Below are 12,114 nucleotides of genomic sequence, written 5' to 3'. Positions count from 1 at the left end.
AAATACATGATGTCGCTCGTTTAGATTTTGCTCCTAAAACGTGTATTTTCTTGAACAGGGTTTGGTACAAGTAAAAAAATATGATCAGAAAAATATTTAGCTCTGTTTCTTTTTCTGGAAACAAGAGTCTGTAGAAATAAAACAGGTGAGTGCATGAGAATGAAGGATGCGTCATATAGCACATAAACTCTTATTAATGAACCTCCTGATAAAAATGTTTATACATGATGATGCTGCGCGAAACTCCAGGGATTTAACTTTGTTTTAATGTAAACATATTAACAGCTGACTGGTCACACACAGGAGACAAAGAGGTGATTTTCATTCAGTTTTGTTTGAAATATTGTCTCATGTTGTTTCATGTGAAGCAGCAGCTGAAAAACGTTGATTCACTCTGATTTTGTTTCTGTTGTTTCTGTCGACTGAAGCAGCAGAATAATGACTCATGTTAACCCACGACTGTGTGTGTGTCTGAACTCCTGTAATTGTTTTTTTCATCATCAGACGTCTTGTTTCTGTATTTCAGCAGAAACGTTGACCCAGAACATTTTAATACAGCAGCAGCCTGAGGGAGGGTTCACAGTGTGTGTGTGTGTGTGTGTGTGTGTGTGTGTGTGTGTGCGTGCGCGTGTGTGCGTGTGTGTGTGTTTTCATGGACTTTTAATCCATCTGTTCTTTTTCACATCATCCTTGTGTGCAGCAACATTTACCACTCACTTCATCCTCTGTTCTTTGCTGCTGTGAGTTGGGAACTGTCCATGTTCACTTTGAGTCAGTACAGTACGACCTGTTAAGTTACGTTATGATACGATTTGGCACAATCTGAAACAGTGTGATCCAATAGGACGCACTCCTGAACAGCTGACACATGGTTACTTATGATACTGAGCACAACCATAACAACCACACTGAACGTGTCAGTGTCTCCTCTGACTCTCCTGTCAGTTATCTTAGTAACTACAGCACGTTTCCTGGTTTCACAGACCCAACGTCACATGATGCTGCTGTGATGTTACAGTTGTTTTAACATGTCAGTTTACACTCATTGTGTTTCTGTCCCAGGCACTGTATTGATCCTATTGATGCTCAACACCAGCTTCTACATGTGACACACACACACACACACACACACACACACACACAGAGTGACCCCATGTGACCTTGCTGGTGTGGCCCAGATGGATTTAAGGACACACACACAGTGATGGATGTGTTTGATCTGCATTTAAAAGTGTGAGTGTTTGACCTTTAGGTGTTTAAAGCTGAAAGGAACCGTGCAGGTTTTTGTGATGTGTTACTTACTTGTTATCCAGTATTGTAGGAAGATAAATATATTTTTAATAAATGTATCTGAATATTTAAGGATTTCTTATCTTAATCAGAAGATTGAAGCTGCTTTTGTCTTTGAAACTGAGGATTGAATAAAAACTTTAATTATTTCTTATTATTTTCTACATGAAGTCAGAAATTGTGTCATTCACTGATTACACTGATTTAAACCTGTTTCTGTGTGTTTGTTGATGACTGAAACACAGGTGATGTTGGACGTGGACCCAGGTGTTACAGTGTGTGACACACACACACACACACACACACACACACACACACACACACACACAGTTATTAATGTGTGCATCTGTGTGCCTGAGCTCAGTCTCTGAGTCGACATAAAGTCATAAGTGGTCTTACATTTAAAAGATCAGTGATAACAGAAGCACACTGACACAGTCTTATCAAGTCTCAGTCTTAAAGTGGCTCGGTCTTAACGAGGCTCGGTCTTAACGAGGCTCAGTATTAACGAGGCTCAGTATTAACGAGGCTCAGTCTTATCGAGGCTCAGTCTTAACGAGGCTCAGTATTAAAGAGGCTCAGTCTTAAAGAGGCTCAGTATTAAAGAGGCTCGGTCTTAACGAGGCTCGGTCTTAACGAGGCTCAGTATTAAAGAGGCTCAGTATTAAAGAGGCTCAGTCTTAACGAGGCTCAGTCTTAAAGAGGCTCAGTCTTATCGAGTCTCAGTCTTAAAGAGGCTCAGTCTTATCGAGGCTCGGTCTTAACGAGGCTCAGTATTAAAGAGGCTCAGTCTTAAAGAGGCTCGGTCTTAACGAGGCTCAGTCTTATCAAGTCTCAGTCTTAAAGAGGCTCAGTATTAAAGAGGCTCAGTATTAAAGAGGCTCAGTCTTAACGAGGCTCAGTCTTAAAGAGGCTCAGTCTTAACGAGGCTCAGTCTTATCGAGTCTCAGTCTTAAAGAGGCTCAGTCTTAAGGAGGCTCAGTCTTAACGAGGCTCAGTATTAACGAGGCTCAGTCTTATCGAGGCTCAGTATTAAAGAGGCTCAGTCTTAACGAGGCTCAGTATTAACGAGGCTCAGTCTTATCGAGGCTCAGTCTTAACGAGGCTCAGTCTTATCAAGTCTCAGTCTTAAAGAGGCTCAGTCTTAAGGAGGCTCAGTCTTATCGAGTCTCAGTCTTAAAGAGGCTCAGTCTTATCGAGTCTCAGTCTTAAAGAGGCTCAGTATTAAGGAGGCTCAGTCTTATCGAGTCTCAGTCTTAACGAGTCTCAGTCTTATCGAGTCTCAGTCTTATCAAGTCTCAGTCTTAAAGAGGCTCAGTCTTAAGGAGGCTCAGTCTTAAAGAGGCTCGGTCTTAACGAGGCTCAGTCTTATCGAGTCTCAGTCTTATCAAGTCTCAGTCTTAAAGAGGCTCAGTCTTAAGGAGGCTCAGTCTTAAAGAGGCTCGGTCTAAACGAGGCTCAGTCTTATCAAGTCTCAGTCTTAAAGAGGCTCAGTCTTAAGGAGGCTCAGTCTTATCGAGTCTCAGTCTTAACGAGGCTCAGTCTTATCGAGTCTCAGTCTTATCAAGTCTCAGTCTTAAAGAGGCTCAGTCTTAAGGAGGCTCAGTCTTAAAGAGGCTCGGTCTTAACGAGGCTCAGTCTTATCAAGTCTCAGTCTTAAAGAGGCTCAGTCTTAAGGAGGCTCAGTCTTATCGAGTCTCAGTATTAAGGAGGCTCAGTCTTAACGAGGCTCAGTATTAATGAGGCTCAGTCTTAACGAAGCTCAGTATTAATGAGACTCAGTCTTAAAGAGGCTCAGTATTAAGGAGGCTCAGTCTTAACGAGGCTCAGTCTTATCGAGGCTCAGTCTCAGTTTCACCTGAGGCTGATGTACCTGTCTCATGTGGATGGACTCTCTGTTGCTCTGTAAAGAAAAACTTCCTTCATCTTGAACCTGATCACATCAAACCTCAGAGTCTGCTCCTCACTCTGTCATCACATCTTTTTCTTTTCTCTTTGTGCCAGAGAGAATCCTGCTCTCTGATTGGCTGACAGGTGGCTCTCCATGTCATACATGTGTTCATCAATTCATCAAGCCTCATACTAAACTGACGGTAACTATAGCAACAGGACTGATGCTCCAGGCTTCGTTAGCAGTTACCTCACACAAGATCCCCTGAGACTTGTTCAATGGCCACTGGAAACTTTTCAAGAACTTCTACAATGTCCCTAAGGACTTCTGTAACCTACTCAAGGACCAGTGGATAACTAGAACCTCCTCGCAGACCCCTGGAACCAGTTCATGGATCACTACCAGCTTCTGAAGGGCCTGTGGAATCCGCCAAGACCTTTGGATCTCTTTCAATGACCACTGGTAACTCCTCATTCACCCCTGTCCTTAGGGACTTTGGGTGCTTGGTCAGGCACCCCTGGAATTCCAATCAAGGAGCACTGGAACCTCCTCGTGGACCCTTATGACCTCAAATTCCGTTAGAACCTCGTAGATCTGTTGTAACTCCTCCATAACCTCTACAACTTCCTTAAGGACCTCTGAAACCTCCCCCTAAAGGGTTCCCTAGAACCTCAAGGACCTCTGTAACCCCCCAAAAGGACATATATAATGTTCTCAAGGACATTTGCAAGTCGTTGCACCATTGAGGTTTACGACAGTTGGTGTTGTGAAACCTTGAATATGTGTAGTAGAAGTAAAACCTGTGGAAACTGTTTAAACAGTTTTTTCTTTGACTGGTGATTCTGTATATGAAGTTTTTATGTCCCAGTGACAGTGAAGTTGTGGTTCTCCAGTTGTTCCCTTGGGGGCCTGGTCTTGTTAGGCCAAGATGGCCGCCGAGGGCTTTGGTTGTACTGAGGTTGTATTAATGTCAGTGTTGTTGGCCTATAAATGATCAGCAGTGATGGAAATAAACCTGTGTGTGTTTTCCTCCATGTCTGCAGGTGAAGGATGAGCGTAAAGCGCAGGAAGTGTTCAACCTGGCTGATTATGAGCGTTCGGAGGAGCTGAGGAAAGCAAAGAGTCGCAGCAAGAAAAACCACAGTCGCTTCACGGTCCTCCACTGCAGACAGCCGGGAAACACCGTGAGTCAATGACGACAGCAGCTTCAGAAAAGCTGAATAACTGGGTTATTACTCCACATGACTCTGTATTAATAGCAGTGATCTCAGCTTCTAATCCTGTTGCTTTTAACAAGTATGTACGGATTAAAGACCACTGCAGACATGAATAAAAGCTAAACACAACATTTAATTTTCTGTTCCTGATATTCTCTTTTCCATTTTACAAATATTCTTCAACTACAATTGGCTCTTAGTATCCAGGTTCAGACACAGAGATTATATTATTACTCTATAATAACTCTCACTCTACTAATAAAGTTATTATTATTATTTTCATTATTATTATTGTACTGAATCTTGTTCATTCACAGGAGGTTATAGTAGTACTTCACTAGAACAGGCTCCAAAGCTGTGTCTTAGATCTTTTATGCTGTTAATCCTAAAAGTCTGTTTTATGAACAGCACAGTGATGATTTAGTAGTTTCTATGGAGGATGAAGATGTTAAACGTCAGAGCAGTTTGACAGTTTCTCCTGAACTGAAATGAGTGTCTAAAACAGTTTGAGGAGAGTGACGGGCGCAGAGTCATGCTTCATCTTTATTTTAACTGCCAGTCTAAATGGTTGTTGATGAAGTTCAGGAGAAAACTGAAGTGTTAAACAGCCTCAACTGTCTCTCTGCTGATTTCATGGTTAAAGGTGAAACAGATTTCCATGATGGTTGTTGAATATATTTTATAAAGACGCAGCAGTGACAGGACCAAACTCTGAGTTCATCCTCTCAGTTTTCAGTGTTCAGTGATCTTCATCCTCCCTGTCTGTCCTCTATGCTGAGGGATTACACTGCACCCCCCTGACTCATACTCACACATCACTGGTGGATTTCCTACTACATCCGTCTCAGGATTGGTCGATCAGATTCAACATTGCCCGCCCACCATGCCTCGGCTGCAGTGATTGGCTGAGCTGTTGTTTTTTTCTGTTCTAAAAGGTTTAATCCGCAGAATCCCATTAGTCTGTCAGAGGACGAGTTACAGCAGAATAATCCCTGCAGAGTGCAAACACATTCACAGTCAGTCTGCAGTTTGTTACAGCCTCCTCCAGGACTGAAATCAGAGTATGTCACAGATAAAGTCCAGTAACTGATAAACATATGAACACGGTGGATCTGAAACAGCCCTCGCTGTAGATCACTGTTGAAAAAGTCTGGCTGTTATGATTTAATTTAAGTGAATGACCTCAGATATGTTCTGTCATTACAAAGCTTCCATTGTAATTCTCTACACAGAGGTTGGTATGTTTAAAATCACTGGTCACTTCAAAAACATTAAAATTACTCAGTGTTAGCTTCACTGAGTGTAGTTGCTGTAGTTTTCTTCTCTTCTCTCTGTCAGTCTTTACTGGTTTTTACTGGCTGCCGATCAGCAGAGGTTCCTCCTCTCCATAACAAACCAGGGGTTAAAAGAAACGAGTTTTACTTTAGAAATCAGTGATTCGTCGACACTCATCGGTGAACAAAGGACAAAAAAGTACAGGTTTCATTTTTGAAATTTGAATGTGGAAAAGTTACGTATTATCACTTTCGATGTGTAACAATGAAACAGGAACATTAGCAACAGTGTAACTGCTAAACCGTACTAGCTACCAAAAACTTTTAATTACATAGCTATAGCTGCAAGCCAAAGAACAAGCAAACAACTTACATTACACTAGCTAGCCTAAACAGTGACTGAAGTCTGGATTTGATATCATCCCAGCTGCTTGAAACTCACTTAATGTTAATAAAAGTTTCAGTTTTTGTACCGGTTCAAAGGTTTACTTTTGCTTGACAGATGCCTGTCACCATTTGCTTTAGTATTTCTGTTGGTCTGTCTTTGTCTGTCTGGTAAAGGCTGGACAGCCGACATAGGCCGTATAATTAACTGTACCTGACCCAGTAAAGTTTTTTGTCTTTTTGCAGGTTCCTAACCTCGTGTTTCTAGCTGTGAGTCCTGAGGAAAAGGAATCATGGGTCAATGCCCTCAATGTGGCTATCATCAAAGCCAAGAACAGAGTTTTAGACGAGGTATGGGTGATCTTTCAGGTGACATTTAGACTTCAGTAAATCTTCATTACCTTATTAAATAATTTATCATATTGAAAGAGACCTTTCTAATTACTGACCACAATAAAGCGTCGATGTATCTTCTCAATAACAGATGGGTCATCTGTATTTGAAATAGTTTGACTGGTACTGTGTACTTTTCGCCTCGAGGTAAGAGTTTTGAAACTCTGCTAGACATTTCTCAGGGCACTGTAGTTAGTTTCTATGTTTCTGTTCAGGTAACCATTGAGGAGGACAGTGCACTGGTTCATCCCACCAGAGACCGAGCGAAGATCCCTCATGGTCGCCGGCTGCCAACCAGAGGACATCTAATGGCTGTGGTACTGGGGTGTCTTATGATCGTTCTCCTATTTAACCTATTCTGTCTTTCTGTTTTTCTTAATCAAAACCTTGACATTAATATCATTATGTTCAACAAAATGTTGTTGTCTTTTATCACCTATCACAGGCGTCCACCTCCTCCCAGGGCATGTTGACCCTCGACCTGGTTGCTGAAGAGGATGGTTTCTCCCCGGACCATGATGGTGACTCTCAAGAATCCTGGGAGAACAGCTTCCGAGTTGACCTGCAGAAGGGGGATTTGTGTGGACAGGAAGTGGTTGTAGGTTCTCGTGGTGTTGGGGGTCGTCAGCGGGCCGGTACTGATGTCTCGAAGCTCAGGGTGATCTCCAAGGAGCCCAAGGTGAAGACTGGCAGTCTGCCCAGGGGGAGTGAGCGGTCCTGGGGCAAACAGTCCCACCTGGAGGCCTCAAAGATCCACAAGCCTCAGCAGGTTCAGGTGGGTAAGCTAAAACTCAAATTCTCAGGCCCAAATCAATTGAAGGTTCAGTTGGTTTGTTAGTTAGCTTTTTATAAACTGAACAAAAGAAAAACTGTAAAACAATTTAACTTGATAAAGTTCTGGCTGTGTGTGCCCTCTGTTTTGACTTAAATGTATCGGGACGTACGTTTCTTCAGCTGTTCTGATTAAATACATTGGCATACCTGTATTAAATCATATCCCATGTAAACGTTAGACTCCAAATCTTCAACCAAAATGATTTCAGTCAGAATAAAGAAAACATTTTGTTTTAGGACCTTCAGGCTCAGTCTCGAACACCACAGCCTGGCAAGAGGTTCAGCATACAGGGCCGGAGTCGCTGTGCTTCCATGGATGAAGTCCTCGCCTCCAGGTAACCAAACACCTAAGAGAAAACAAAAATCACAACACAGCTCCTCACATGAAACAAAAACCTACCTCATCCATCCCCCTCAACATATATTAGCTTGAGCTTTGTCAGAGTTGCATTAAAACCCTGAATCTTGAATAAAGTTGCTAAGTTTTGAAAGGTCACTAGAGGTGCATTCAGGGATTCACTTTGAAAGAAGTATAAACGGTACAGTAAAATGGATTACCCTTTCATCTGTCTGTCCATCCACCCATCCATCCACCAATCCACCCATCCATCCACCCATCCATCCATCCACCAATCCATCCATCCATCCAGCCCAGACGTCCATTTCCCTATCAATATCTTCCTGATCCTGGAATCCCAAGTTGTGCCAGACCAGTTGGGATAGTCAAATCCCTCCAGGGTGTTCTGGGGCTGTCCCAGATTCCCCTCCCAGTTGGACATTCCCCAGAAGAACCTCTGAAAAAGGTGTCCAGTTTGGCATCCTGATCAGATTCTCACACAAACCCAACTCGTCCTTCTTCATGTTGTCCGACTTCTTTAGCCTGTCTCTAAGTGTGAGCCCAGACACCCTGCAACAAAACTCATTTTAACCCCTTGTATCTGTGAACTGATTCTTTTGGTAACTACTAAAATAATCAGTAAGCTTTTCCTAAAGTGAGGATGAGCTGGATTTTTGATCATCAGCATATTTCAAGTCTTCAAAAGACTGAAATTAATGGCAGCCTGGAGGGAAAAAAAATTACTAAGAAGGGATGGAAAGTAAATGTTCAGTTAATGTTTAAAAATGTTAAACCACTATGCTGTGCTAAACTCAAGGATCACTTACTTAGCTATTCCCAAAGCTTTTGGGCGTATCTGAAAAAATATGTATTCCAAAGTCAAGAATGAATCTTCCTGCTCAAGTAAATCCACAAATATGTTGCTTTAAAGTTCATTTTTGATCATTTTCTTTCTTACTCATCCTCATCCGTCTCTTTCTTCCCTCTGTCTTCCTTACCCTTTTTCCTTTCTTCTTGCTCCTCCCCTTCCTCAGACCGGCATTGATTCGCTCTGAGTTGCGGTCTGCCCTTCGTCGTTGTCCGACTGAAGAGGAGGCAGGGGCTGGGGCTTCGGTGCAGCCCGTTGGTCAGCTGCAGAGCCTCATTGCCCAGAGGATGCAGCGAGCTCAGGAGCTACTGGAGGAGATGAGACTGCAGGTCTGATGGCCTCATCCATGAGTCTTATTGATTCATTTATTCTTACGTTGTATCACAAGAAACTTTTGTGACCAAATTTTTATCAGTTTACCTTTATTATGAAGTAGAAATTACATAACAAAATCAAGTCGCTGAAATATTGTGTTGAGAGCCAATGGTGTCTGTTCAGATCATGTGAATATTTCATTACTGCCATTTTCTTTTGCTGCTGTTATTCCACAGAACAAGCAAATATTATAACACTGATGGTGAAATAGGAGACAATAAAGACTAATACTGTGTGTTGTGATTGACAGGAGCTGCAGAAAGCCAAAGCAGAGCGAGAACGAGGAGGCAGCTCACCCTACCTGAAGGGCATTGACTCCCCTCGACTCCATCACCTCAGGGGCTCAGACTCTCCTCACTCCAGGTGGTCACTTCACTAATATTTAATAATGTCAGCTACGACAGTGTTGTACAACAGTGTGCACTTTTCCTCCCAAATCAAATCAAATTTATTGTGGAGCACAGATCAGCTACAGTTCTTATCCATTTTGTGTTTTTGTGAATGGACCAAGGACTTGCCTTACCCAGCTTCACCATCACATTTCTGGGTAATCTGACCAGGCCCTCATGGTAAAGGTCTTGGTGCCCATCATGTCTTACCCTGTTTAGATAGCCCATAATTGTGTTGTTCCTACCTTTCATGGCAAGACATGTGATCTGACTTTAAAGTTCATCCTACAGGGAAAGAAAGTTATATAAACTGTCAGACTCCAATACCTTCAACCCCCAGTTTTGATCACAAAACAAGGGACTTCAGTGTGACGACTACCTCACTTGAGGTGTACTGAGGTCTTAAAGAGCTGCAGTAAACTTCTACTGAAGTTTTGCACTACACTGTCTCAGACAAGTGCTTGTCAGTTCTGTGAGGCCTAAAAGGATCAATGTCTAACGGACTGTTGTTGTCATCTTCAGCAGGTCATCAGGATCTTCAAGGAGCAGGAGCAGTGACTCTCCTCGCCTCCGGGGCAAAGACTCTCCTCGGCTGAGAGGGAGAGAGTCTCCTCGATCCAAAGCCAAGAAGAATCGCTCCAAAGGGACCGACTCTCCTCGCTCCAGGGGATCACATTCTCCTGCCACTAAAGCAAATGACTCTCCTCGACTGAAAGACTCACCTCATCTGACAGCCGCCGACTCTGACACAGTCTGCTCACCAAAACTCAAGGGATCGTCCAGCTCCTCTGCTCCCAACAAGGATGACTCTCCTTTACAGACGTTTCCTGAATCACCACCGTGTGTCAGAGGATCCGACTCTTCTCAGGTTAAAGGATCTGATTCACCTCGAGGCAGCGAAGCTGACTCCCCTCATCTCAGGAGCAGCAAGGAGTCACCCTGTCAGAGTGAGAAGAACTCCCCGAGTTTCTCTGGATCCTCTCAGCCCAAGACCCCTGACAAACACTGCCTGCCCCCACCTCTGCCTGCCTCACCTCCCTCCCTGCTGCAGGAGGAGGACCTGGATGTGGAGAGGAGGCGTGCTGAGGCCGAGCGCCTCCTAGAGGAGGCCGTGTCATCGTGGAAGGAAGCGCAGGAAGTGTTGCAGGAGGTGAAGGAGCTGCAGAGCCAGACGCTGCGGAGGCAGCGCAGGAGGACCTATGAAAAGATGACATCAACGGTGGCGGTGGCCGGGTTGCCCAGGGCGACTGTGGCAGCAGATGAGGAAGACACACCCGCCTCGCCAATATCACCAGAGGAGGATGACGAGTCAGAGACACCTTGACGAGGATTTTTTCTACAAATATTTATTGAATTTATGAATTTTCTCAATGAACGTTTTTCAGCACGTTTATGCACAAAACACAGACAACATTTATAAAACACAGGAGTTTTTAATTTCGGCCTCGTCCTTTATAGCGGGGACAGTGGGACGCACATGAACACTTAACAAATGTGGATTATTTTGAAACCAGCAATCTCCAGTTCTTCCCAGGAGGTTTAATGACTCTAATCCTCCAGTGCACTAGACTGTCACCAGTCAGACGCCCTCTCACTTCTGCTGCCCGTTTTATTCCACAAAATCTCTTTGTGTGACAGATGTCTCACATTTCATTGGAATAAACACAGTTTTAATGGAGAGGCAGCCCCTTCACCTTCTCTAATGGTGCTGCACGTTTCTCTTTGTCTTTTTTTGAAGTTGGAGTGAAACGCCTCTCCATTGATTTCAAAGACAATGTTTCCTCTGAACGTTTTTGGGAAGGGATATTTGGATTTTTGAAAGAGAAAAAAGACAGTTTGTCATTCAAAGACACATTTTCCAAGCAAAGATGTCAACGTTTTTACAATGAGAGTCTTTTTCAACGATGGCACTGAAGAGCACTATGTTTCCTATGGGCATGGCGTGGGTGGGGTGGGGGTGAGTTTGCTGTAAGTTTCTTTTTTTTTACAGTAAAGATTCACCGAAAACTGACGCTGATGATTATTACAAACTTAAATACCTGTTACCTGATTTATTTGCTAATATATATATTAAGCCTGTTTGTGCGACATTTTTTAAATTTATCTTATAAATTCTCTGATTTAGTTGTAGCCCCACATTTCCCTCCTAAAATGTACTTCCAGCTCTCTGCTGATATTTTGAACCTTGAGACATTTTCACATGAACATTAACAGTGAGTTTTATCTTCAGCACAAATCAGGGAGTTACATTTTCCACACCATGAAGAGAGATTAAGCAATGGACAGATGAACCTGTAAGCAGGTAAGAATAAGCTGTCGGGCCTTTAACCTCCTGTTCCCTCAACAAACTACGACTTGGCCTCAGATTTACTTCACTTCAGATTTTTATGCAGCATAAAAATATAAACTAAAATCGAGAAACATTAGATTCTGACACAGGGGCCTTCTGATCAACTAATAAAGGAGCCACTTTAAAGCCTGTGTCATGTCAGCTGCATTTTGCCTAATAAAGTTTGAATTTAATCAATAGGTTAGACTGATACTGGGTTTGAGACCAGTATCAATTTTGAGAGAAAAACATTCACTAATATAAACGTTTTTTTATTATTAGGATCATTTACAACAGTTTTATAGAATAATGACCAAATAAACAGCTGAAATATAAACTCAACATAAACACACACAAACATTTACATGAGCAGACGACACAACCTACACGTCCTGGACATGAGTGATTCAAGGAGCTATCTGTAAGTTTAGCTATTGCTACATAGCTAACTTTAGCATTAGCAGCTGTTTACTCACCAGTCAGGAAGAAACGTTGTGATTCAGCATCAAACTTCATCCTTTACTCACCAACAT

General features: G+C 42.8%; 1 protein-coding gene across 2 annotated transcripts in view; it reads left to right on the top strand.

The window, feature by feature from the left end:
* plekho1a (pleckstrin homology domain containing, family O member 1a) overlaps window positions 1-11,779 on the top strand; it is a 13,678-nt gene extending 1,899 nt beyond the window's left edge. Inside the window, exons 3-10 of one of the 2 annotated variants that reach the window (XM_071500752.1) lie at window positions 4,225-4,365; window positions 6,303-6,407; window positions 6,665-6,766; window positions 6,895-7,224; window positions 7,521-7,618; window positions 8,655-8,817; window positions 9,114-9,226; window positions 9,778-11,779. In XM_071500752.1, the coding sequence (XP_071356853.1) occupies window positions 4,225-4,365; window positions 6,303-6,407; window positions 6,665-6,766; window positions 6,895-7,224; window positions 7,521-7,618; window positions 8,655-8,817; window positions 9,114-9,226; window positions 9,778-10,576 (1,851 nt within the window). In that variant the 3' untranslated portion in view covers window positions 10,577-11,779. Of the gene's footprint in view, window positions 1-4,224; window positions 4,366-6,302; window positions 6,408-6,664; window positions 6,767-6,894; window positions 7,225-7,520; window positions 7,619-8,654; window positions 8,818-9,113; window positions 9,227-9,774 lie in introns of both variants that reach the window. The other variant, XM_071500751.1, reaches the window with a different exon arrangement.
* The last annotated feature ends 335 nt before the right edge of the window (window positions 11,780-12,114 follow it).

Source organism: Trachinotus anak, unplaced genomic scaffold (genome assembly GCF_046630095.1).
Source record: "Trachinotus anak isolate AG129_WGS33_773 ecotype Australia unplaced genomic scaffold, CSIRO_AGI_Tana_v1 ptg000016l, whole genome shotgun sequence".
Lineage (NCBI taxonomy): Eukaryota > Metazoa > Chordata > Actinopteri > Carangiformes > Carangidae > Trachinotus > Trachinotus anak.
This window is presented reverse-complemented; position numbering and strand designations above follow the sequence as displayed.